Consider the following 27328-nt stretch of genomic DNA (forward strand, 5'->3'; position numbering starts at 1 on the left):
TCACTGCTTCGATGGTTGTTTTTTATTAAAAGAAAAACAATTCAAAACACATAAGAAATTAGACTTTTATCAATACACAAATAATTTTACTTAAAATCAACCCAGTTACATATTTTTAAAAAATTGCAGAACCTCTCCGCACCAATGTCCACAACCTAGAATAGGTTCATGTGAAACCTGTAGTCCTGCCCCGGAGCATCAGTAAGTGATGGTCCAGGTACTCACTGACACGTTTCTCCTGACACCGAGATGGTCGCAAACAAAACACCGCTCTTGCCTGGATGAAGCAAGAGTTCACATAAAAGAGCTTTATAAAATGTCTATGAAGGAGAGTTGGTAATATCAGAAGAGCTCCAGCACTTCAATGGAATATAATCCTCTATTATTCTTTTCTTGATTTAATTTCTGTAGCTCCCGAAAACTTACTTCAATCTTGTTGAGCTCGGAATAAACAGATATCTAAAGAAAAAAGTTTCAGAGTAACTTTTACCATAATGTCTACATAGAAACAAATCTTCTATGACTATTAGTAAGTAAGGACAAATTTTAAGAATAAATTGTAATTCAGGTGATACTTAGGTACAAATAAAATCAGTGTATATCAAATAATCACAAACCTGAGATTTTACAAGCTTGTAAAGATTTATCAGTAGCCTCTTTGCTTCTGGCATCATTACTACAACAGTAAAATTTGCATCCAGAAGTAGACATATCCAATCCATAATCTGAAGATGAATAGGAAAAGGAAAGTTAAGATTTTATATTTAACTTCAGGTTAATTCACTTTACCAAGTCCATAAATATATCAAACAGTTATGAGAAAAATAAGTCTTTATAAATAAAATCTGAACATTTTAATTTAGAGATGGAGGAATTTCTACGAAATATAAAAAGGCTCGTTTCTGGCTTTTAAAACATCTATTTTAATTAAGAAAATATTTTAGAGACGGGAATCTTGCTATGTCACCCAGGCTGGGGTAGGAATGCAGTGGCACAACTCATAGCTCACTGGAGCCCCCAAACACCTGGGCTGGAGTCCTGCCTCAGCCTCCCAGAGTAGCTGCAATCATCCAGAGCTGTTGGGATTACAGACGCACCACAATACCTGGCTAATTTTTAACAATTTTTGTAGAGATGAGGTTTTGCCTTATTGCCAAGCTGGTCTTGAACTCCTGGCCTCAAGCAATCCTCCAACCTCAGACTCTCAAAGTGCTAAGATTACAGGCTTGAGACACCGCGCCTGGCCAGTAGTTGCCTTTTTATTTTTAAAAATCTTAGTTTTTAGTTTTGATAATTTTCAGTTACAAAACAAAATAACCACTCATCTTCTATTCTGCAAGATACATTTTTCCCCAAGGACAAGGTGTTGTGTATTATAGATGAGCTACCATAAACTAGAATTATTACTAAGCATTTATAAAAGTTTCTTATGTAGTCCTACATCTTCCAATGGTGTAGTTAACGTGCAACTATCAAAGCACCCAGGAAACTGGTTATCCATTTGGGAGGGGGAGCTGATCCCTATGCAACTCTTTATTCCAGATTAAATTCTATATGTATCAAAGAGTTAAACACAAGAAATAAAACCATGTAGTAGGGAAAGCTGGTGACTATTTTCATAATCTTAGAGTGGGAAGGGCCTTAAACATAACATAAGCCATAAAGAAGTCATACAGGAACAGTTTAATTAATTTTAATAGCATGAAAGTGTCTGTCAAAAATTATACTAGAGAATAAAAAGACAAATAACTTACAATGCATTTGATAGAAAAAGGCTAATTTCCTTAATATAAAAGGAACTTTTTATAAACCAAAAGACAGGAAATGCAATAAATATATGGACAAAGAACCCGACTAGGCAGATTCACAAAAACAAATATAAATGGACAAGAAATGGTTCCCTTCTCTCATTATCAAAGAAATGCAGATTAAAATGAGGTAACACCTGTTACCCATCTGATTGGCAAAGAGTAAGTTTGACAAAACTGGGTGTCAGTAAGAATGTGAAAAAGAATGCTTCAGACCTTGCTGGTGGTTAGCTGTCACAACTCTTCAGAAAGTCTGGCATTTTGAAAACTAAAAATGCATGTACCATTTCATCCAGTAATTTCTCTTGTGGGAATTTATTCAACAGGCATTCTCATAAATATATAAGAATATCTGTATAAAGATGCCCACTGAAGATTTACGACAGCAAAAAATGGTAAACAATTTAAATGTCCATCAATAGAGGAATGATAGATACATTAATTTATATTTGTAAAATGAAATAGTATGCATTGGTTAAAAGGAATGAGGCAGATGTATGTCTATTGGTCCAAGAAATGTCTGATACAGTGCTGAGTGGGCTGGGTGCAGTGGCTCAACCTGTAATCCCAGAACTTTGCGAGGCTGAGGCGGGTGGATCATCTTGAGGTCGGGAGATTGAGACCAGCCTGGCCAACATGGTGAAATCCTGTCTCTACTAAAAGCACAAAAACTAGCTGGGCGTGGTGGTGGGGGCCTATAATCCCAGCTACTCAGGAGGCTGAGGCAGGGGAATCGCTTGAACCTGGGAGGCAGAGATTGCAGTAAGCCAAGATCACACCACTGCACTCCAGTCTGGGTGACAGAGCAAGGCTCTGTCTCAAAAACAAAACAAAACAAAAAAACCCCAAAAAACTACTTAAAAATTTAACTTATTTTTAGGCCAAGTAAGTGTCTCATCCCTGTAATCCATATGCTTTGGGAGGCCAAGGCAGGAAGATCACTTAAGCCCAGCAGTTTGAGACCAGCCTGGGCAACATAGGAAGTCCCTGTCTCTACAAGAAAATTTAAAATAAAAAAACTGTATTTTGGCCGGGTGTGGTGGCTTACACTTGTAATCCTAGCACTTTGGGAGGCTGAGATGGGCAGATCACCTGAGGTCAGGAGTTTGAGATGAGCCTGGTCAATATGGTAAAACCCCATCTCTACTAGAAACACAAAAATTAGCCGAGCGTGGTGGTGCATGCCTGTAATCCCAGCTACTTGGGAGGCTGAGGCAGGAGAATCGCTTGAACTCGGGAGGCGGAGGTTGCAGTGAGCTGAGACTGTGCCACTGCATTCTAGCCTGAGACAGAGCAAGACTCCATCTTAAAAAAGGAAAAAAAATTGTATTTTCATGTGGTGTGGTGGCATGCACCTGCAGTCCCAACTACTTGGGACGCTAAGCGGGGAGGACTGCTTCAGGGCAGGATTCATGTCTGCACCAAACTATGATTCCCACTGCACTCCAGTGTGGTTGACTGAGTGAGATCTTGCCTTCTTGAAAAGGAAAAAAAAAAAGTTTTTTTTTAAATGAAGAAGAGCCAATTTAACTGTTTAAAAATCCTTTGTTAGAATAACATATTACCAAACCAAAACAATTTATAGCTTCTATGTGGGAAGGTTGATCTTGAGCCTGCGGGGAGCAAGCTGGCCCCAGATTTCTCCAAGTCCACATTTCTTTGCCTCCAATTCTTACATGTCCAAAGACAAGGAACTATAGACATGCCTTTGTAGGAGGGTAAATACATTATTTTTAAATGTTTCTTACTGTTTTTTAAATAACTATTTTTTTTTTTGAGATGGAGTTTCACTGTTGTCACTCAGGTTGGAGTGCAGTGGTGCCATCTGGGCTCACCGCAAGCTCTGCCTTCTAGGTTCAAGTGATTCTCCTGCCTCAGCCTCCCAAGTAGCTGGGATTACAGGCATTTACCACCACACCCGGCTAATTTTGTATTTTTAGTAGAGACGGGGTGTCTCCATGTTGGTCAGGCTAGTCACTAACTCCCGACCTCAGGTGATCTGCCCACCTTGGCTTCTCAAAGTGTTGGGATTACAGGCATGAGCCACCGTGCCCAGCATAAGTATTTTTTTTTTTTTTTCTGAGACAGAGTCTCACTCTGTCCCCAGGGTTGGAGTGTAGTAGCACAATCTTGGCTCGCTGCAACCTCTGTCTCCCTACTTCAAACGATTCTCCTGCCTCAGCTTCCCGAATAGCTGGGACTACCAGTGCTTGCCACCACGTCCAGCTAATTTTTGTATTTTCAGCAGAGACGGGGTTTCACCATGTTGGCCAACATGGTGTCAATCTCTTGACCTCGTGATCCGCCTGCCTCGGCCTCCCAAAGTGCTGGGATTCCAAGCGTGAGCCACTGCGCCTGGCCTATAAGTATTATTGTTATTATTATTATTTTTTGAGACGGAGTCTCGCTCTGTCACCCAGGCTGGAGTGCAGTGGCGTGATCTCAGCTCTCTGCAAACTCTGCCTCCCGGGTTCACGCCATTCTCCTGCCTCAGCCTCCCGAGTAGCTGGGACTACAGGCACCCACCACCACGCCCGGCTAATTTTTGTATTTTAAGTAAAGACGGGGTTTCACCGTGTTAGCCAGGATGGTCTTGATCTCTTGACCTTGTGATCCGCCTGCCTCGTCCTCCCAAAGTGCTGGGATTACAGGCGTGAGCCACCGCGCCCGGCCAGTATTATCTTTAAAGAGGGACTACCATGGGATTCTCTGGGAATATTTTTTCACTAACCTTTATTCTCTTATTCCTTTTTTTTTTTTTTGAGATGGAGTTTTGCTCTTGTTGCCCAGACTGGAGTGCAGTGGCACGATCTCGGCTCACTACAACCTCTACCTCCTGGGTTCAAGCAGTTCTCCTGCCTCAGCCTCCCAAGTATCTGGGATTACAGGCATGCATCACCATGCCTGGCTGATTCTGTGTTTTAAGTAGAGATGGCGTTTCACCATGTTGGCCCGGCTGGTCTTAAACTCCTGACCTGAAGTAATCCTCCTGCCTCGGCCTCCCAAAGTGCTGGGATTACAGGTGTGAGTCACCAGGCCCTGCCTATTCTCTTAGTCTTAAGAGATTATTAAGGGGGCAACTTATATTATCAGCTCCTTCCTGTTGTCTCCCATCAAGGCTAAGGAAATTCTTGGAAAAGGGTCATAATGAAGAATCAGGAATTTAAGATAAATTAAAATTCTGTGGTGTAGAATTATGGATCTAGAAATTTATTAAATGAGAGACTCCCTATTTCTAACTGCAGTGGTTTGGTTTTATGAGGGAAGAGATTCTTATGGCCTAGGAAACAAGAAGAATGAATGCAGGTGCTGACCTTGAATACAACTTTTTTTTTACGAATTTTTCCCAGTACCAAATCAAAGTAAAAAAATAATCTCACCTGGTTCAAGGTAGGTGGGTGTATTCCAGGAAGAGTCATAGTAGCATTTTCGCTACACTTCAGATACAGGAAATACAAATACTTGAGAAACAGCTGGGTGGAAAAACAATGGACAATTTATCACTTTGATAGAAAAAATTTATCTTCTTATATAAACCCATTATGAAGACTGAAAAAAATGTTCAATTTAACTATACATCAAACAAATACACCAGACATCTGGAGACACAAAAATGAATAAAATGCAGTCCCTCCCATTAATGAGGAGCTCATCTGGTTTGGGGGTAGTGGTGGTGATGAGCTCATTGTTTGTAAATAATAGGTAGAGAAGACAGAACCCAGCCGGGCGCGGTGGCTCAAGCCTGTAATCCCAGCACTTTGGGAGGCCGAGACGGGCGGATCACAAGGTCAGGAGATCGAGACCATCCTAGCTAACACGGTGAAACCCCGTCTCTACTAAAAAATACAAAAACCTAGCCGGGCGAGGTGGCAGGCGTCTGTAGTCCCAGCTACTCAGGAGGCTGAGGCAGGAGAATGGCGTGAACCCGGGAGGCGGAGCTTGCAGTGAGCTGAGATCCGGCCACTGCACTCCAGCCTGGGTGACAAAGCGAGAAAGAGAAGACAGAACCCTCTCTCAGCAATTCTTTTTAGTGTTTATGCATGTATAACTTAGGAAGCTTACCTTGGCCTTCAAGTTTGGCACAAGGAATATGCCATGGTCTATCACCCTAGAATTGCTCGAGTTTTCTCAGCACAATTTTTTGCCATGAGAGCTGGGCAACCTCTTATTCACATGAAAGAATCTGATAACCGTTAGAATGCCCTAACAGCTGGTTAGAGTTAAATAGCAAAGTTTAAACCAGAAGTAAAATTCTATACAACTTGTATGAACACTTACTGTGATATGCTGTGCTGGGATGTCTTTCAAATGAGGCAGAAGAAATGTTTCGCTATACGCTGAATGAAGAATTGCATTACTTAGGACTAAAGGAAAATCTTACTTCAATAAATAGAAGCTATTCTATTGAACTTATGAGTAACTTCCTTCCTCAATGCTAGTTTTCTAAATTTTTACAAAAGTTTTATGTCTCTAAAAGACCTCTATGGCCAAACACTCTCCTAATCATCGGAGATCATGTGGAATACTTTAATTGGTATTTATTCAGAATACTGATCTTCAGAATTGATAGAGTTTCTGTGTTAGTATAGCTGCTGCTGCTGCTTCTTTTTTTTAAAACTGATGTAGAGATGGGGGTCTAGCCATGTTGCCCAGTCTCGTCTCGGATTCCCAGGCTCAGACAATCCTCCCACCTTGGCCTCCCAAAGTGCTGGGACTACAGGCATGAGCCACCATGCCCAGCCTAGTTAAATTAAACAGGTTTAAGTAAACCTTACTTAATGTAGCATTGAACATAATCTATTTTCAAACAGAAACAAAACACAATTGGAAAAGGAAAGAAAAACCTTACATTACTGAGTTACTCCTTAGTTATTGCTTGGCATATAACCATACCCTATAAAGAGAAACAGACGGAAGCTCTATGTCAAAGGATACAGTAGAGCTGCTCTTTTTGGTATCACAGGGCATGAAGTGCTCTCCTTTGTTTCGTCCTGAGGCTTTTTATTTAACTCTTGATCACAGTTACTGCATTTATCTTCTTCAGGATTGAAGCCATTTTGGAGAATTTCAGTTTGCTCTTCCATTTTCTCATCATGCACAGAATTACTATAGTCAAAAACTGACTCCATACTGACATCTGTTTCTTGAAGACTGTCATCACCAATGCTACAATGTTAATTGAAAGCAAGAGGTTAATCCTTATCACCAAACTTTTGGGAAAAATTTCATTTCCTAAGCATCAAAGTTTTGGAAATCAAACAATGTAACAGATTATAAATGTAATGAAGAGGCCGGGCGCAGTGGCTCAAGCCTGTAATCCCAGCACTTTGGGAGGCCGAGACGGGCGGATCACGAGGTCAGGAGATCGAGACCATCCTGCCTAACATGGTGAAACCCCATCTCTACTAAAAAATACAAAAAACTAGCCGGGCAAGGTGGCAGGTGCCTGTAGTCCCAGCTACTCAGGAGGCTGAGGCAGGAGAATGGCGTAAACCCAGGAGGCAGAGCTTGCAGTGAGCTGAGATCGGGCCACTGCACTCCAGCCTGGGTGACTGAGCGAGACTCCGTCTCACCAAAAAAAAAAAAAAAAAAAAAAAAGTAATGAAGAAAAAGGACCACTGGAGTCTAACTTACCTCAAGAAAATTTTTAAGCAAGCACAGGTGACTGCTTCAGGAATGTCAGGGAACTGTTGTAGACAGAGTTGTAACAACTGTACATCTTTCTTTATTAAGGCAATCTCCATTAAGTCGGGGCACAAACTAAGACAAAAAAATCTGAATCACTACTACATATTAAGAAAAATCTCAACTGCAGATCATTTATAAGCCTTTTCAGAGTTCCAGAAGATTAGAACTATAAAAAACAAAGTCAGAAGAGTTATGCACATACAGTGTGGTACACACAAACAGCTACCTGTAAGAAAGCACATGCGTTTGGATAAGCTGCATCAGACAGTTCCGGGGATAAAATGACGGTTCTGCTTTACACCTTTCCAGAAGTCCTGTTACTGTGTCCCCAATGACAGTATGAAAGTCAGGTGTCTGCTTCAGAGCCAAAAATTTCCGTACTTCTACTTCAATGTGTTTTTCTGAATCTTCCTGAAAGGGCAGAATTCAAGAATTCAGTTTGGCACATTAACGAATGTCACTCCGAACTTGAAAGTTTCCTAGCACAACATTTTCTCAAATGACTAACAGTTTTCATGCATTCCTGCAAAGCTGAAGCTGACACTGCAAAGTTAAATGAGAAAGAGAGAAGACTAACACCATATCAATCTCATGAGGTGATAGCGAGCATCAAAGAAGCCAAAATATTGGATCAACTCTGACACCCTTAAGATACTACACAGATGTTAGCTATAGCTATCGCTATCAAGATGATCATAACAATAAGACAGAATAGAGATTAGATGTGATTTCTCTGAAACACGTGAGTTTTGTTTTTCATATTATTTATTTACCATTATGGTTGACAAAAGTTGTTTGGATGGTGGAACCTCTGGCTGTAAACTCACTTCAATTTTTCGTCTCCTTAACTGGAATTAAGTAAACCGATTAGGATCACAAAACAATGTAAGAGATCCAATATACATTTAGAGGGCTATGAAACACCCCAAAGCACACTTTTGCTCTCATCAAAAACTTTTAAAAGTAAATATAACTAATAGACAACTTGGGGCATTTCTGGATAAAGAATGTGAGGTTACTGGGTTCAAGCCTCAAACTGTTCTGTCATTAAAGTCAAAGCTATAAGAGTTGTAAGGATATGATTCATTAAAATAATTCAGTCTTTTTCTGTTTTTCAACATTTGCACTAACATTTCAATTTCAACTACGAAACTTACAATTCTTCTTGACTGCTCTGAGTTTTGGAATCCAAGTCCACATCCTTGAGGTGTTTCCCAGTTTACAAAACGGGGCATGACATGAGTTCCTAAGAAAATGCAAAATGCACAATTTCTGGAATGTTTCGACTTACTGATTTTTGCCCAACTAAACAATTAAAAAAAAAAAAAACACTCCTACAATTTAAGAGAGGCTTTAAAAGTCCACGTAATTCTACTGATAACCTCAGATAAGTAAACCATAACACAGTAAAAAGGCTGTATGTCTAACAACATGAAGCTAACAGATGAGGCCATCAGTAAACAAGGGAGGACGGAGGTATTACTGATTTTGTTTAGGAGTTCTCCCATTGCCCCAAAAGTCAGAAGAACACTGGCATTCAAAACAGTATAGCTCTTCAGCTTGCAGCAGAACCTGCAATTTGGACTGTTCACAAGTTTCAAACTTTTTGTTTTTCCTTTTTCTGTGGAGAACGGGGTCTGTGTTGCCCAGGCTGGTCTTGAAGTCCTGGGCTCAAGCTATCCTCCCACCTCTGCCTCCTTAAGTGCTGGGATTACAGGGATGAGACACCGTGCCCGGCCTGTTCACAAGTTTCAATAAACAGTGGTAAATTTCAAAATTAAAAACAAGCTTTACAAATAGAAGGCTGTGGTAATCTATATGAAACTAGAGGTTAATAAAATGGTTTGTATTAATAAAACAAGCGTAAGTTTCTACCTGGATCTTGACCATGTTTGAGTTTTCCAAGAGCACCTGCTAATGATGACACTTCACACTTGTATGGAATCACAGTCAGAGATTTTCCATGTAGCATAAATAAATTTTCTCCATAATACCAGAGCTACAAAAAAGTTATCAAAAACATAAACAAAGTTTTTTCTCTTCTAAGGTCTGACTCGATAAAGCCTTATCACTTACTGTATAAGCTCTCAGTATTAAAAACAAGGCAAAGTAAGCAACTTCCCAGAATAATTTTCTATGTAGAACTTATTAAATAGGCTCTTATTTTTGCCCAAGTCTGAATGAAGCATAATTTAAATACTTTCAACTCAGAAGAATCTAATCAACATACACATTTTAAAAACCTCAATTGTTTAAAATGAATGTGGTCACTATTATACATCTATTAACATAATAACTACCAAGGCTACTATAGCATGGGCAAACTTCTAATGCACTAAATTTACAAACCAGAATTTAACACCTTATATCTTATGATTGTAAAAATAAGACAGGTATGTGAAAAAAAGCCTGACGGAACAAGGAAATATTTGTAATAATAAATAATCAAATGATAAAATAAAATAAGTTGTAACAAAAAAGTGTGAGTTTATTCACAATAAAAAATTGTGAATAATTTTGTTAAAATTACTTGTTTACATATAAATTATAATTAAATTGTATGCTGAGAAACCTTGTCTCTTTATCCTCAAATTAAAATTACCAAAACATCCTATTGCCTTGATTTACATTTTATTTGTATATGAATATTCATTCACTAAGTAACTAAAACTTACTGTGTACCTTGGTAAGCACTGAAAATACACTGGAGAAAAAAACTCACAAGGAACCCTGCCTCAGGAAGTGCATAGTCTTCCCAGCTTCAATTTTAATTCTTTTAAGTATTTTTATGTAATTTCATAGTAACATTTAACACATAATCTAAAAGACCAGTTTATTAGGAAAAGTAACAGCTTGAGGGTATAGTTCAAAATACATAAGTAAAAAGACAAAACCAAAGAGCAGCTAAAAACAAAAGCTGTTAAATAGGCAATTGTTCTGGCAATAATTTAGAATTTTGGAAGTGATTTCAACAATAACCAAACTAAACATAATCCCTCAGGTAAAAAATAATTCTTAATTTGATCAATAACTGCCAAGCTATTTACTTATTTACAGAGATGGGATCACACTGTGTTGTCCAGGCTGGACTATAGTAGCTCTTCACAGGCACAATCATACAGCACTGCAGCCTTGAACTCCTGGGCTCGAAAGATATTCCTGCCTCAATCTCCTCAGTAGCAGGGACTACAGATACACACCACCACACCTGTTGTGAAAAGCTGCCAAAATATTTAGGTCCGAAGAGATCTCTTCCCTTACAGCATATTTACTAGGCACAAAAATAACTACATTTCTGAAGCAGGAGGATCACTTGAGCCCAAGGGTAAAAGACCAGCCTGGGCAACACAGTGAGGTCCCATCTCAAAACAAAGCGAAACACAACACAACAAAATAACTAAATCAGAGAAAGTACTTAAGTGAAAAAACTTACTTGACCACTGGTCCCTTGTGGTAACTCTTTTGAAGTCTGTAGTGTTTGAAATTTTATGTTCCATACAGAGAGGCATTCTATAAAATAAGACATAAATTCAGAAAAAGTCCCAAATATAAATATATGATATTTTGGGGAAGGGGGGAGTTACAGTTAAATATATACATTTTGCTTTATTTAGTATAGAAATGTATTATGAAGACAGTGATTGCCACACGAGCTGGAAGAAATGAGAGCTCCTGGTAAGAAGCAGCCTGGAAAGGCCGGGCACGGTGGTTCACGCCTGTAATCCCATCACTTTGGGAGCCTGAAGCAGGCAGATCACGAGGTCAGGAGATCGAGACTATCCTGGCCAACACGGTGAAACTCCGTCTCTACTAAAAATACAAAATTAGCCAGGTGTGGTGGTGTGCACCTGTAGTCCCACCTACTCGGGAGGCTGAGGCAGGAGAATGGCGTGAACCTGGAAGGCGGAGCTTGCAATGAGCGGAGATCCCGCCACTGCACTCCAGCCTGGGCGACACAGCGAGACTCCGTCTCAAAAGAAAAAAAAGAAGCAGCCTGGAAAGGTGAGCCCTGAGGAAGGGAGGGCTTTATGAATCAGGAATAACAATGACAACCAACCAACAAAGAAAAGCCCAAGACCAGATGGCTTCACTGGTAAATTCTACAAATTTAAAAATTAACACTAATCTTCCCAAACTCTTTCAAAATATAAAAGCAGGGAATACTTCCTAAACTCACTCAGGCTTTTGGATGCTCTGATACCAAAGCCAGACACAGACACTACACAAAAAAACTACAGAGCAATAACCCCATAAGTATAGATGCAAAAAGAAAATCCTCATCAAAATACCAACAAACCAAATCCAAGGGGAATCCATGACCAAGAGGGATTGATTCCAGGGATGAAAGGGTAGTTAACAGAAGAAAACCAATCAGTGTAGCACGTACATCAACAGAACAAAGGGAATAACCATACGATCACCTCAGTTGACACAAAGCATTGTAGAAACTCTTTCATAATAACAATAATAAAAAAAAAAAACTCAGAAAGCTAGGAAAGAGGAAGGAGCTTTCTTAACATGATAAAGGGCATCTATGAAAAACCCACAATTACCATCAGTCAACAGTGAAAGACTAAATGCTTTCCCCCTAAGATAAGCCAAAAGACAAGGGTGCCTGCTCTGCCCTCTTCACCACTGCTATTCTACACAACTATCATTACACTGAGTGGTTAAAAACTGAAAACTATCCCCATAAATAAGGAACAAGAGAAGGAGGCTTATTTTTACCACTGCTATTCAAGTTCTAGCCAGAATAATTAGGCAAGAAGAAGAAAAACAAAAATCCAATTTTTGTTTGTTTTGAGAGTCTTACTCTGTCACCCAGGCTGGAGTGCAGTGGCACGATCTCTGCTCACTGCAACCTGCCTCCTAGGTTCAAGTGATTCTCCTGCCTCAGCCTCCCCGGTAGCTGGGATTACAGGTGCATGCCACCACACCTGGTTAATTTTTGTATTTTTAGTAGAGACGGGGATTTCACCATGATGGCCAGGTTGGTCTCGAACTCCTGACCTCAGGTGATCCACCCATCTCAGCCTCCCAAAGTGCTGAGATTACAGGTATGAGCCACCATGCCCAGCCAAAAATCCAAATTTAAATGGAGGTAAAACTAACTCTATTCACAAATGACATGATCCTGTATAGAGAAGAATCCACAGGAAAAGATTAGCATTAATAAACAAATTCAGCAAGGTTGCAGGGTACAAGATCAACATACAAAAATCAGATGCTCCTATATACTAAAAACAAAAAGCAAATTAAGAAAAAAAATTCCAGCTGTGCATGGCGGCTCATGCCGGTAATCCTAGCACTTTGGGAGGCCAAGACAGGCGTATTGCCTGAGCTCAGGAGTTGGAGACCAGCCTGGGCAACACAGCGAAACCGTGTCTTTACTAACATATAAAAACTTAGCCAGGCATGGCAGCATGCACCTGTAGTCCCAGCTGCTTGGGAGGCTAAGGCAGGAGAAATGCTTGAACCTGGGAAGCAAAGGTTGCAGTGAGCCAAGATCACGCTACTGCACTCCAGCCCTGTGACAGAGTAAGACTCCATCTCTAAAAATAAAAATAAAAAAAGAGAAAAATAATACCATGTATATTAGCATCCAAAAGAATAGAATACCTAGGAATAATTTTTTTTTTTCAGACAGAGTCTTGCTCTTATTGCCCAGGCTGGAGTGCAGTGGCGGGATCTTGGCTCACCGCAACCTCCACCTCTCGGGTTCAAGTGATTCTCCTGCCTCAGCCCCTGCCCCCACCAAGTAGCTAGGATTATAGGTACGTGCCGCCACACCCGGCTAATTCTGTAGTTTCTTTCAATAAAGAAGGTGTTTCTCCACGTTGGTCAGGCTGGTCTGGAACTCCTGACCTCGGGTGATCTGCCCACCTTGGCCTCCCAAAGTGCTGGGATTACAGGTGTGATTACTGCGCCCGGCCCCTAGGAACAAATTTAACCTAGGAAGTGAAAGCATCGTACACTAAAAGTTATAAAACACTGCTGAATGGAATTAAGGAAGATATAAACAAATAGAGACACCTGTGTTCAGCAATTGGAAGACTTAATATTAAGATGGCAATACTGCACAAAGCAACCTACAGGCTCAGTTCAATCTCAATCAAAATTCCAACAGTCTTTTTTGCAGAAATGGAAAAGCCAATCTTCAAAATCACATGGAATAATTGCAATTATTCCGTTGGCCTAAACAGCAAAAACAAACTTGAAAAAGAACAAAGCTGGAGAGCTCATACTTCCTGATTTCCAAACTGCTTATGAAGTTAACAGTAATCAAAACAGTGCGGTACTGGCCCAGTGTAACAGACTGAGTCATCTAGGGCCAAACGATTTTCAACAAAGGTGCCAGGACCACTGTGGTGCTGGGACAACTGGAGAGCCACATGCAAAGGAACAAAGTTAGTCCCTTATTTTACACCATACACAAAAATAACTCAAAATGAATTAACAACCTAAATATAAGAGCTAAAACCAAACACTCTTTGAAGAAAATGTGGGGATGTCTTTATGACCTTGGATTTGGCTATGGATTCTTGGATGTAGTACCAAAAGCACAAGCAACCAAAGAAAAATAAAAATTGGACTTCATGAAAATTAACACTTTTGTGCACGAAGGGACATTATCAACAAAGTGAAGATAACCTATGGAACAGCAGAAAATATTTGGAAATCATCTGTCTGATAAGGGTATAGTATTTAGAATATATAAAGAACGCTTACAATTCAACAAAAAAACGACAACCTAATTTAAAAATAGGCAAAGGACTCACATAGACAATTCTCCAAAGAAGACATATAAATAGACAATGAGCATATGAAAAAATGTTCAACACCCTTAGTCATTAGGGAAATGCAAATCAAAACAGAAATGAAGTACTACTTCACACCCACTAGAATGGCCAGAATCCAAATTATGGAAAAATGGCCACATGTGAGCAAGAACACAGGGAAACTGGAACCACTGTACAATGCTGGTGGGAATGTAAAATGGTTCAGCCACTGTGGAATTCGGCACTTCTTCAAAAAGTTAAACACAATCAGTAACGAAGAGTATAACTAAAATGCTTGCAAAGCAAAGCAATGACAAATGCTTGAAGTAATGGGAACCCCATTTACCCTGATGTGATTGTTATACATTGCATGTCTGTATCAAAATATCTCATGTGTCCCTTAAATACATACACCTATTATGTACCCATAAACATCAAATAATGAAAAGCTAAATGTGGAATTAACATATAACCCAGTAATTCCCCTGCTAGGTATATATCCCAAAGAATTAAAAACTGGTACACAGCGGGGCCGGTGGCTCATGCCTGTAATCCCAGCACTTTGGGAGGCCGAGGCGGGCGGATCACGAGGTCAGGAGATTGAGACCATCCTGGCTACCACGGTGAAACTTCGTCTCTACTAAAAACACAAAAAATTAGCCAGGTGTGGTGGCCGGCGCCTGTAGTCCCAGCTACTCAGGAGGCTGAGCCAGGAGAATGGCGTGAACCCGGGAAGCAGAGCTTGCAGTGAGCCCAGATTGCGCCACTGTACTCTAGCCTGGGCAACAGAGCGAGACTCTGTCTCAAAAAACAACAACAACAACAACAACAACAAAAAACCGGTACACAAATACATGCACACCAATGTTCACAGCGTTATTCACAATAACCAAAAGATGGAAACAGCTGAAATATTCATGAACGAACAGATAACAAACTGTGTTATATATATACAATGGAATATTACTCTGCCACGAAAAGGAATGAAACACTGATACATGCAACAATGTGGATGAACCTCAAAAACATTTTGCCAGCCAGATGTGGTGGCTCTTGCCTGTAATCCCAACACTTTCAGAGGCTGAGGCAGGAGGAGCTCATAGCAAGACCTCAGTGCTACTAAAAACTAAATACAAAAACAAAAATTAGGCTAAGTCTAAGTCAAAGAAGCCAGACACAAAAAGTATTGTATGATTTCATTTACACAAAATATCCCAAAAAGGTAAATCCACAGAAGAATGCAGATTGGTGTTTGCCAGGGGTAGTGGACAGAGGAGAATGAGGAGCAACTGCCTAATGGGTCCAGAGGTTCCTTTTGACACGATGAAAATGTTTTAAAACTAGACAGAAGTTGGCCAGGTGCAGTGGCTCACACCTGTAATTCCAGCACTTTGGGAGGCCGAGGTGGGTGGATCACTTGAGGTCAGGAGTTCGAGACCAGCCTGACCAACATGGTGAAACCCTGTCTCTACTAAAAATACAAAAAAATTAGCCAGGCGTGGTGGTGGGCGCCTGTAGTCCCAGCTTCTAGGGAGGCTGAGGCAGGAGAATGGCATGAACCCGGGAGGCGGCAGAGCTTGCAATGAGTGGAGATTGCGCCACTGCACTCCAGCCTGGGCGACAGAGCGAAACTCAGTCTCAAAAAAAAAAAGCATACAAAAAAGAAAAAAATTAGCAAAGTGTGGTGGCACATGCCTGTAATCCCAGTTACTTGGGAGCCTGAGGCAGGAGAATCGCTTGAACCTGAGAGGCAGAGGTTGCAGCGAGCCAAGATCCTGCCATTGCACTCCAGCCTGGGCAACAAGACTAAAACTCTTAAAAAAAAAAAAAAAAAAAAAAGACCTAGACAGAAGTAGATGCACAACAAATACCAGTGACTTGTTCACTTTAGTTAATTTTTCGTCTATAAGGGCCTACCAAAAATTAAAGATAAATGAAAGTAAAAAATGAAAAAAGAAATGAAAGAGCATTAAAAATTTTAAAAAACAAAACGATTAATTTTATGTTATATGAATTTCATCTTAATTTAAAAAAGCAAATAGATGTTCACGTCTGGCAATAGGAGAGTGATGAAGCGCACTGTGGGGCCGCCCTTCAGTGAAACATTATGCAGCTATTCAAAAAGCAAGGAAGATTAAAAAGTAATATGATATGGAAAGATCTCTGAGAGATCTTGGCTAGGTGAATAAACAAGGTACACAACTGTTATGTATTGTGTGCTAGCATACATAGGAGGAGGGGAAAAACCCTTAAGTAGTAGTATTTGCTCGTATATGGACCAATAAAACCACAGAAAGGGACACAGGAAACTCTATAGTAGCTAGTGGGGTTTTTTGGCAGGGAGGTAGAGCAGGAACAAGAGAGGAAGACGGGAGGAGAGAGAGGAGAAGCACAGCTTAGTGAAGTGGTGAAGAGTCAGGACTTAAGAGTGGCAGGGGACATGGCTTAACAGAGTTCACCTGTTCGGGCTGAATCCTAGTTCCACTAGTTACCTCATACCTGTTTCCTGTTTTGTAAAGGGGAATGGTAACAACTTTATTTCCACCCATATGGTTGTTAGAGGAGTAAATGATACAAATAATGAGATAATCTTAGTAAAGTGCCAGGCACATGGTATAATTACACTATAACCAGGAGCTCCTGTCCTTTTTTTTTTTTTTTTTTCCTTGAGACAGAGTCTCACTCTGTTGACCAGGTTGAGTGCATAGTGCAATCTCGGCGCACCGCAACCTCCATCTCCCAGGTTTGTGCGCCAACAAGCCCAGTTAATTTTTTGTATTTTCGGTAGAGACATGGAGTTTCACCATGTTGGCCAAGCTGGTCTCGAACTCCTGGCCTCAAGCAATCTGCCCGTCTCAGCCTCCCAAAGTGCTGGGATTACAGGCGTGAGCTACCGCACCCAGCCTTGCTCCTATCTTAGTAATAAGCAGGAGAAACACAGAACAAAGTACACAGGTGAGGATGGGCGTATCAAGTGTGTGGTCAATAGAAAGCCTCGCCTGAATAAAACCGAGGGTTCTTGCTCAGAATTTGGGAGAATAAGTTGGAAAAGGTGGGTGGGGTCTAGGCTATGAAGGGACTTATGCTAAACGATACAGTCTGAGTTTTCTAGTGAAGGCTGGGGTCTGCGATCCTGTACTGGCAAGGAGCAATCGTGTTCTTCATGATCGACTAGGAAGTCTGGAGGGGAGTTGGTGGGTAAGGAGGCGAGCGGGTGATGAGAATCCTGTTCAGAAGTCACGGAGATCAAAGGTACACTATTAGTTCCCACATTTCAAGGTGTCCATGTCCAGTCGATTTCCATGCTGTGAAATGTTGCCAAGAATCCAATCCTCAAACACAAGGCTTACTAATGTTGCAAATGCCTGCAGGCTAGTATGATGGTGACTAGTATATTCACCATTTTTATTTATTTATGACATTATAGTTATGAGCATGGTGGTGATACCAAGAACTGTTTTTGAAAGCTTAATCCCATCCTGGCTAACCTGGTGAAACCCCGTCTCTACTAAAAAATACAAAAAACTAGCCGGGCGAGGTGGCGGGCGCCTGTAGTCCCAGCTACTCGAGAGGCTGACGCAGGAGAATGGCGTGAACCCAGGAGGTGGAGCTTGCAGTGAACTGAGATCCGGCCACTGCACTCCAGCCTGGGCGACAGAGCGAGACTCCGTCTCAAAAAAAAAAAAAAAAGAAAGATTAATCAATGCAAAATAAAAATAAAAAACCAATTCAAGAAGAATTGGGAAGGTACAAAAAAAATTGAGTATGCTGATAAAGAGAATGAATTAGTCTGGGTAATAACAAAATGAAAAAGAAAAGAAGAGTAAAAGGTACACTGTGAAGGAAACATACAAAGGCCTTCGTAATGAATTGGATGTCAGTTACCCTTAGAAGCTGCTTGTGGACTTCCTAGGACTGCGACGTGATCCTGATCCAGGGCAGTGAGTGCAACTCCGTTTCGAGTGTTACCAGATACAACAGCCTTGAGCAGCAGTGATCTAACTAAGCTCTGATTTTTTTCTGGGTCAGTTGGACGTATTGGTATCAAGGTTTCATATATACAACCATCAGAGCCTGTTGGAAATAAGCATTTGATGTTGGTTATTGAAGGATATTTCTGTATCTAGTATAGGAAAATGTACTAGATTGTTTATAAGATTTTACCAATTTGATAAAAGAGCCAACCAGAAAAATAAACAATCCCCTCACAGAATACTACAAATTTAAACTGGGGAAAGGAGTATTATCAATAAAAATCTTAGTAAGAAATGTAACAGTCAAGAAAAACAAACTGTAAATATCTGCAATAACAAAATATTGAGGGGGACTGCCAAGAATATAGATCATCTAGTCCCTAAAAGGATATATCCCTCATTAGAAAATAATTAGCATCTGGTCTAGACATTACATTTCTTTTCTGTTTGTTTTTGTGAGACAGGATCTCACTCTGTGACCCAAGACCATATTGCAGTGGTGTGATCATGCTCACTGTAGCTTGAACCTACTGGGCTCAAGTGATCTATCTTTCCACGTCAGCCTCCCAAATAGCTGGGACTACAGGTGCACACACCTCACCCAGCTAATTAAAAAAAATTTTCTTTTAGAGATAGGGTCTTGCTATGTTGCCCAGGCTGGTCTCCAACTCCTGGGCTCATGCAATCCTCCTGCCTCAGTCTCCCAAAGTGCTGGGATTACAGGTGTGAGCCACCGTGCTTAGTCTATTATAATTCTTCCTATCTAATCACCCTGAAAATCTTATGAAATTGCTCTTTCTTGTGGGCCAATTGAATTTTGGCAGTTTCATGTGGTTCTACCTATTGTTTTTTTTTTTTTTGAGACGGAGTCTCGCTCTGTCGCCCAGGCTGGAGTGCAGTGGCCTGATCTCAGCTCACTGCAAGCTCCACCTCCCGAGTTTACGCCATTCTCCTGCCTCAGCCTCCCGAGTAGCTGGGACTACCTACCAACTGTTACATATAGATTTATATGCCCCTTTGGTTCACACTTCCTCCCTTCAAAGTTCATTAAGCTAAACATTAAGTACATTCCAATAACCCCCAAGATATGAAAATGACAGGAGCCTTTTGAAAAATAGCCACTGCAAACATTTGCACGCTGAAAAACTTCACAAAGATTTTTAATTGTGATAATATGGAAATGTTTCCTATGTATTGCTCTTGTTTATTTCTCCTTCACTTTCTCAGAACAACTTCAAAAGCAGCCATGAAGGGTGGAGGGGAGAGGGTACTACAAAGACTTTTTTTTTTCTTCCCTGCCCTAGAAGCCGAGGAGGGTGGATCACCTGAGGTCAGGAGTTTGTGACCAGCCTGGCCAACATGGTGAAACCCTGTCTCTACTAAAAATACAAAAATTAGCTGGATGTGGTGGTGGGCGCCTGTAATCCCAGCTACTCAGGAGGCTGAGGCAGGAGAATTGTTTGAGTCCGGGAGGCAGAGGCTGCAGTGAGCAGAGGTTGTGCCACTACACTCTAGCCTGGGCGACAGAGCGAGACTCCATCTCAAAAAAAAAAAAAAGAAAAAGAAAAAATGAAGGCATGAATGCTGTAAGTACAGAAATGGCTGTAACTGAATGCTTCACAAAGTCTAAGATTCAAAAACAGACATTATCCGATAACATTCCTCTATTTATAATCTCTGAAAGTTCAAAGAAAGAAAACTTACTTAATGACATCAAAGAGATGAATTTCCGATCTACAGATGCAGTAAAACTCTCTGTAACAGAGTTTTCATCTTGTCCAAGTAAGAGTGTATATTTGGTTAAGATACGTGAGTTAAACATTTGCACGTAAGCAAAGTAATTTCCATGCTGCAAAAAAAAAAAGGTTATTTTATAAATATTCCCATTTCAACCAAGTATTTTAACATATGTCAAAACCAGAAGTTGTCACCCCCATTCTAATTACATCAATGAGTACTTAAAAACATCTTATCCAATTAAATTTGTTTGTTTGTTTTGAGACAGGGTCTTGCTCTGTGGCCCAGGCTGGACTACCGTGGTGTGATCTCGGCTCATTGCAACCTCCACTTCCCAGGCTCAAGCAATCCTCCCACCTTGGCCTCCCGAATATCTGGGAATACAGGTGTGCGTTGTCATGCTCCAGTATTTTTTTTTTTTTTTAATAGAGATGAGGTCACCACACCCAGCCTTAAATTTAAAAGGTTATAAAAAAGTTACAGGCTGGACGTGGTGGTTCATGCCTCTAATCCCAGTACTTTGGGAGGCCGAGGTGGGTAGATCACAAGGTCAGGAGCTCGAGACCAGCCGGACCAATGGTAAAACCCCATCTCTACTAAAAATACAAAAATTAGCCAGGCGTGGTGGCGGGCGCCTGTAGTCCCAGCTACTTGGGAAGCTGAGGCAGGAGAATCACTTGAACCCGGGAGGCGGAGGTTGCAGTGAGCTGAGATCGTGCCACTGCACTCCAGCCTGGGTGACAGAACAAGATTCCGTCTCAAAACAAAATAAAAAATAAAAAGTAAAAAAAATTAGAGATATTCTGAGAGAATAAGGAGTCCCATTTTAATTCAAAAAATAATGGTTTTGCACCGGGCACAGTGGCTCACGCCTGTAATCCTAGCACTCTGGGAGGTTGAGGTGGATCACCTGAGGTCGGGAGTTCAAGACCAGCCTGACCAACACGGAGAAATCCCATTTCTACAAAAAATACAAAATTAGTCGGGCATGGTGATGCGTGCCTGTAATCCCAGCTACTAGGGAGGCTGAGGCAGGAGAATCACTTGAACCCGGGAGGAGGAGGTTGTGGTGAGCCAAGATCGCGCCATTGCACTCCAGGCTGGGCAACAAGAGCAACAGGAGTGAAACTCTGTCTCAAAAAATAAATAAATAAATAATTAAATAATTAAATAAATAATGGTTTTGAAATTTCACAGCTGGGCTCAGTGGCTCACACCTGTAATCCCAGGACTTTGAAAGGCCAAGGCAGGAGGATCCCTTGAGCCCAAGGAGTTTGAGACCAGCCTGGGCAACACAGTGAGACCCTGTCTCTACAAAAAATAAAACATAAGCCAGGATGGTAGTGCATGCCTGTGGTCCCAGCTACTCGGCAACTCAGCAGGCTGAGGTGGGAGGACTGCTTGAGCCAGGAGGTTGAGGCTGCAGTGAACCATCATGGCACCACTGTTCTCAGCCCTGGGTGACAGGGCAAGACCCTATCTCTAAAAAAAATTTTTTTTTAAAAGAAATTTCACAAAATGGGCCAGGAATTGAAGATATCACTTACTTTTTCAGTAATAAAAATTAAAACAGGATGCCTGAATACTATGAAAAATTTTGTCCATCTACAAAAAAAAAAAAAGAAAAGAAAAAAGAAAAATTATATAATGCAAAAATCACCAGCTGGGAGACACATATCAATCAAAATTTAAACAACGTTTTCATTAAATATTTTTTAGAACCAGAGAGACATCAGAGAACACTTAATTTGGCGTTTCGAAACATATACCACAAGGAATACGTGTTTGTCAAATGCAGCTCTGGATTAAATGCAGGTTGTTGAACTCCCCAGATGATAATGTGAATTTTAAAGTTCCAAGAGGGGAGATGCAGTGCTTCCCAAAATTAAATTGACTCCCCTACCTCATTTTTTTCAGAGTTACTTTTGGGACTCATGTGCTGAGGAAAACATTAAGATCTCAATACAGAGGAAGCTGAGGCATAGTTATTGGTTGCACAGTTTGTGGCAAAGCGGCAACTAGAGCTCAAATCCTCCAAAGATTTCCCTCAAAACAGTTGCTCACACCTTAGAGGTATTTATCAGGTCAGTCTAATATATAACTGGTTACTGTCCACGTTGTAAGTACCAGTCTGAACTCTGACTTTTAGAAAATGAGTTTCTACCAGGTAGACCTGGAGAAAACAAGTCAATGAACAGGAAATGTGATGAAATAAAGAGGATCGGAAAGACGTGAAATCATGACGTGTCCTTCTACCCCTTGATGAGTCATTTTTCCAGTTTTATTTCAGAATCTGGGAATGCAGAGGTCTTAACACACACCATGATTTCACTAACATGATACACTTTTAGCCAGGCGACAAGGATGGGAGCTTGGTAGTCAGGTCAATATGACAGAAACAAAAAGATTTTGGTCTTTTGGGATAACCCATTTCATCCTCAGATAACTGAGTATCCATTTCTGTCAAGACCTCATATGACTCTATGGTTTCTTCAATCATCATGCCCAGAGGCTTTTTGGGACGTTATTTTAGTCAATGTTTTATAAGTGACTTTTAATTAGGTTACTTTCATTATGTTTATAACCAATACTTTTGAACAAGGCAAAAAAATGTTCAGGGCATTTTTATTTTGATAAATTTACTTACAAGTACTGGTACTTACTTAATCACTTCTTCATCAGAGATAACAGTTTCAATTTTCTGCTGGGGGTCTGCAAGCAAGGCCTCTAAACCACGAACAGCACCTTCCTTGAAGAGCACCAAGGGTTCTGTCCCTTGCACTGAAAGTATCCTATATACTTCAGCTGACAACTGGAAGAACATACAAAATTTTAATTTTTATTCTAAAACAGTTTATACCTAATATAATAAGATAATGATATTTAGAGAAGGCTTTTTTTTTTTTTTGAGACGGAGTCTCGCTCTGTTGCCCAGGCTGGAGTGCAGTGGCTGGATCTCAGCTCACTGCAAACTCTGCCTCTCTGGTTCACGCCATTCTCCTGCCTCAGCCTCCCGAGTAGCTGGGACTACAGGCGCCCGCCACCTAGCCCGGCTAGTTTTTTGTATTTTTTAGTAGAAACGGGGTTTCACTGTGTTAGCCAGGATGGTCTCGATCTCCTGACCTCGTGATCCACCCATCTCGGCCTCCCAAAGTGCTGGGATTACAGGCTTGAGCCACCGCGCCCGGCCCGGCTTTTTTTTTTTTTGAGACGGAGTCTCGCTCTGTCGCCCAGGCTGGAGTGCAGTGGTGCGATCTCGGCTTACTGCAAACTCCGCCTCCCGGGTTCACACCATTCTCCTGCCTCAATCTCCTAAGTACTTGGGACTACAGGCGCCCGCCACCACGCCCGGGTAATTTTTTTGTATTTTTAGTAGAGACGGGGTTTCACCGTGTTAGCTAGGATGGTCTCAATCTCCTGACCTCGTGATCCGCCGTCTCGGCCTCCCAAAGTGCTGGGATTACAGGCGTGAGCCACCGCGCCCGGCCGCGGAGGCTTCTTTTTAAGTGACTTCTTTGTTTTCAGTTTGATTTAGTTTTGCTTTGTAACTATGTATGGTTCCAAAATCTAATCTACAACACAAACACATTTAGAAGTCTTTACTTTTTCTCTTATCCTCTCTACCTAGTCCCAACTTTAATCTGTAAGTTCATTTTTGGTTTATCCATTGTGACGACTAGAGGTTAGACTAAAACCTGGGTTTCCTAAAAATGAGGAAGATACAAATAAGCCATTCATGCAGAGGTACCTGCAATTCTGGTGTTAGATAGTAACCGATGCCACAATCAAAACTACAGCCCCCAATTCCAGAAAAAGAAGTTAACACTGTGTGTGAGGAAAACAACCACAAATAAACCCCCACTGTTTAAAATTCAGGATTATGTTATGAATTTCAAGGTAAATGAAAAGACTGGAGCCAGGGAACAGCACAGCTAGCTGGCTAGAAGTTTCAAGGATCCAGGCAACAACTGCATTATATCTGAATTAGCCCTATTGTGAGCCACTTCTAAAATGTGCCAATTATATTTAGACATTTAGAACTCAAAGAACTTTCAAGATTAACCTAGTTTGAGATACTCATTTTGTAAGTAAGAAAAAATGCACACACTCTAGGTCATTAGTAGAACATACACAGCTAGTCATGTTTTGATTTGATTTTTTACTGTATTATATGCCACTCTTAAAAATGTACAATACATGAAACTTGCAGGGTCTACCTATTCTAAGAAAGGGTACAGGAAGTTCATTTTGCGCTCACAAAAGACATACTCCAAACATCCAAACTCATAGAAATAAGTGTAAATTTCTCATTCATGAATTATATAAATCCTCATCTCCTTAACTCATGGAGACATGTTACCAAGATACACTGTAAGGTAATTAGAATGAAAACCTGATTAGGACCTTATGCTTATTTTCCCAGAAGTATTAAAATAAATAACACATACTTTATTATAAATGATTCTAATTCACCAATAAGCTAAATAAATATGTTGGAAAATTCAAAGACTTACTGTAGCTTTAAATACTTTATCCAGGTTTACATCTTCATTATTCCATATTCTTAAAACCTTAAATCAAAACATACTAATTAAAAACTATTCTATTCTCCATTTACATATAATAAATACAAATAGTTAATAATCAACATTTATGCTGTATATATTATATAAAAGTTTTAAAACTCACCTTATTATCGTGTACAACAATATACTCTCTAGTTTGAAAGTTGCACACAGCTGGACATGTTATAATTTGACCTTGTTTCACTGACCAGCTCCCCAAGGGTTTCTGATCAGAAACCTAATGAAATTAAGATAAATACAATATTAAGTCAAATATTAAAAGCAATTAAATTTATAATCAATAAAAGAAACCATTAAAATGACAGCATTTAAAAAATTTACTGGCCGACTGCAGTGGCTCACGCCTGTAATCCCAGCACTTTGAGAGGTCAAGGTGGGCGAATCACAAGGTCGAGTTCGAGACCAGCCTGACCAACATGGTGAAACCCTGTCTCTACCAAAAATACAAAAATTAGCCAGGCGTGGTGGCGCGCGCCTGTAACCCCAGTTATTCGGGAGGCTGAGGCAGGAGAATCGCTTGAACCCAGGACGCAGAGGTTGCAGTGAGCCGAGATCGCGCCACTGCGCTCCATCCACCTCAGCGTCCCAAAGCTCTGGACTTACAAGCACACGCCACCGAGTCCGGCTAATTTTTGTATTTTTAGTAGAGACAGCATTTCACCATGTTGGCCAGGCTGGTCTCGAACTCCTGAACCTCAAGTGACCCACCCACCTCCGCCTCCCAAAGTTCTGGGATTACAGGCGTGAGCCACCGCGCCCGGCCAAAACTTTAAAAGCGTAGTTAAAATGAAAATATAACTACGTTCCTAAATAAGTAAATAAACAACCCTTTGTTAAAAAATAGTACATTTAAAATTGATTATATTATGCCTCTGAATAGAGGCATGGGAAGTTATGCCTTTGAACAGGAGCATGGGAAATTAAGTAGACATCTGGGATCATGTCTATCCAATTCCAATCAGTCGCTGTATTCCTATGTGGGAACTGCAAAACTGCAAACGTACTTGACAGCCCAAGTAAAACCCAAGAGTCAGCAGAGTCAAAACAGTACAGGGAGCTGTTGGCAACCTGTTCTCGAAACGTCAAAGCAGATAGCTAACTTCTTTAAAACATAGAACTATGTTCAGCAACCCAGATAAAAGTAACTGCTTTCCATGCGACCACCAAAAGCAAGCTTAGAAAGTGTTCTCTATCAGGCTTTAGGCTGAAATGGGGGCAGGACTTGCAGATTTTCCTGGGACTCAACAGCAGGATTCACAGCGTGAACCAGAGATGCCAACAGACAAGCCACTTGGAGTCAAGATTCTTACTGAGCTATCAAGAAAGTCCCTCACCCTCTAAAATTGTCCCTCCCTACAAAGACAGGGGTGTGAAGTGTAGACACAGGGCTAAACCACTATTCCCACTCTTGTCAGTGTCATCCTATCCCGCCCAAACAATCTCCGTTCCATCCTCCCGCGGGCAGCTAAGATAATAAAGACCCCAGGAGGGAATCTTAGCAATACCATCTCCGCCAGTTCCGAAGCAAAAGCACAGGTTCTCTTTCTTTTCCGAGTCTAACCCACGTGCACTCAGACGCTCTGCCCTTGCAAGTCGGAAATATGCCTTTACAGGAAGGCAAGCAAGCCAGATTCTAGACCTCACTCAGCGTCCCCGACAGGCCTAGCCGGCCCTCGGTTAAGCCTTCTCCACGATCTCTTTCTGAAGCTGTGAGAAACTCGAGCTCGAGCTCCGCGCTCAGAACGGGGCGAGAAGGCAGTCGGGGCGCTCCCAATCCTACTGCCTTCACCTTATAGAGGATGACTGTCCTGCCGCTGTCTGTCACTAGAAACTGGTCTGTTTTGTCGCTCTGCTCCACGCCTAGGAGTCCTTCAGGCCCGGCGCTCAGGACTACCGAAGACAACGTGAATTCTTCGTCCAGCGCTGCCATTTTGAGCAAACCTAAGTACCGCCGCGCTCCCTCCCGGCAGGCCTCGCGCTTTCTCTCGCGAGAATGAACGGGCCTGAGGGGGCGAGTGTTTGCCAAACCAGGAACCTGCTCTCGCAGCCTGCGACCCCTGGCGGGCGGAAGGAGCGAGCGTGACTGTGAATTCAGCCAGGTGGGCGGGGCCGGCTTGCGCTAGACTCCGCCTCCAGAAACCACGCCTCCCCGAGTCCCGGATGTGCTCCAGGAAGGGATAGAGTAGGCGCGGAAGTGTTGCTTACTGGGTTCTGCCTCGGCTGCGTGCCGTTCTAGGTGTGGTTTTGTGAGACTGTGGGATGGGTCTACGGAACGGTCGAATATAAATAAACTAGATTTTTTTTTTTTTTAAATTCTAAGGGAACTCCCCAGGAATTCCTCCCACGGCCTTGGGGAACGATCTGCCAAAGAAAAAATATTTATCTCTGTAGGTAAACGCCCAATAACGTGCTGTTCCTACGTGAAATGCTTAATTCCTACCAAGTTTCTTGGAACCCTGTAGAGATCTCCAGTCTCTTCAGTCTTTCAGGCCTTCTGAGTTCTCTGACTCCCCTTCTCTTAGCCCCAGTGGGGAAAGTCTTTCCTCAGCTCACAGGAAATTCAAACTAGTTTGATGAAGGTGAAGTTGAAGGTCCCCTGTGCGATTTTTGGCAAGGTTTTTATTGCCGAGAGAAATCTGTTTCCAAGATAAGCATGGCAGATTAAATCAATAATGTTAAATAAATAAAGATAAATTGTGATGTTCTTAGGGAGAAACCATTTAATAGACAATTACTAAACAAATGTACCCAGTGTG

At 41.3% G+C, this 27328-nt stretch overlaps 1 protein-coding gene and 1 non-coding gene across 3 annotated transcripts; both read right to left on the minus strand.

Moving 5' to 3' along the window:
• On the minus strand, positions 1-26545 carry NOL11 (nucleolar protein 11). 2 transcript variants are annotated; one of them, XM_008012010.3, is made up of 18 exons: positions 26362-26545; positions 24676-24789; positions 24501-24557; positions 22650-22798; positions 21534-21591; positions 19954-20098; positions 18161-18349; positions 10930-11006; positions 9372-9495; positions 8654-8742; positions 8270-8344; positions 7723-7907; positions 7443-7568; positions 6744-6974; positions 6087-6165; positions 5189-5281; positions 618-725; positions 1-459 (listed from the first exon to the last, which is right to left on the minus strand). In XM_008012010.3, the coding sequence occupies exons 1-18, from the start codon at positions 26500-26502 to the stop codon at positions 343-345; spliced, it is 2157 nt and encodes a 718-aa protein (XP_008010201.2). In that variant the 5' UTR covers positions 26503-26545; the 3' UTR covers positions 1-342. The 2 variants fall into 2 exon arrangements, with proteins under 2 accessions (XP_008010201.2, XP_037849741.1); XM_037993813.2 differs by lacking the exon at positions 21534-21591 and having other exon boundaries at positions 26362-26514.
• LOC119622225 (small nucleolar RNA SNORA38) lies at positions 3397-3527 on the minus strand. Its single transcript, XR_005238896.1, has one exon. It is a non-coding gene; the product is annotated as a small nucleolar RNA SNORA38 (small nucleolar RNA).
• Positions 26546-27328: the final 783 nt, after the last annotated feature.

This window comes from Chlorocebus sabaeus, chromosome 16 (genome assembly GCF_047675955.1).
Source record: "Chlorocebus sabaeus isolate Y175 chromosome 16, mChlSab1.0.hap1, whole genome shotgun sequence".
NCBI lineage: Eukaryota > Metazoa > Chordata > Mammalia > Primates > Cercopithecidae > Chlorocebus > Chlorocebus sabaeus.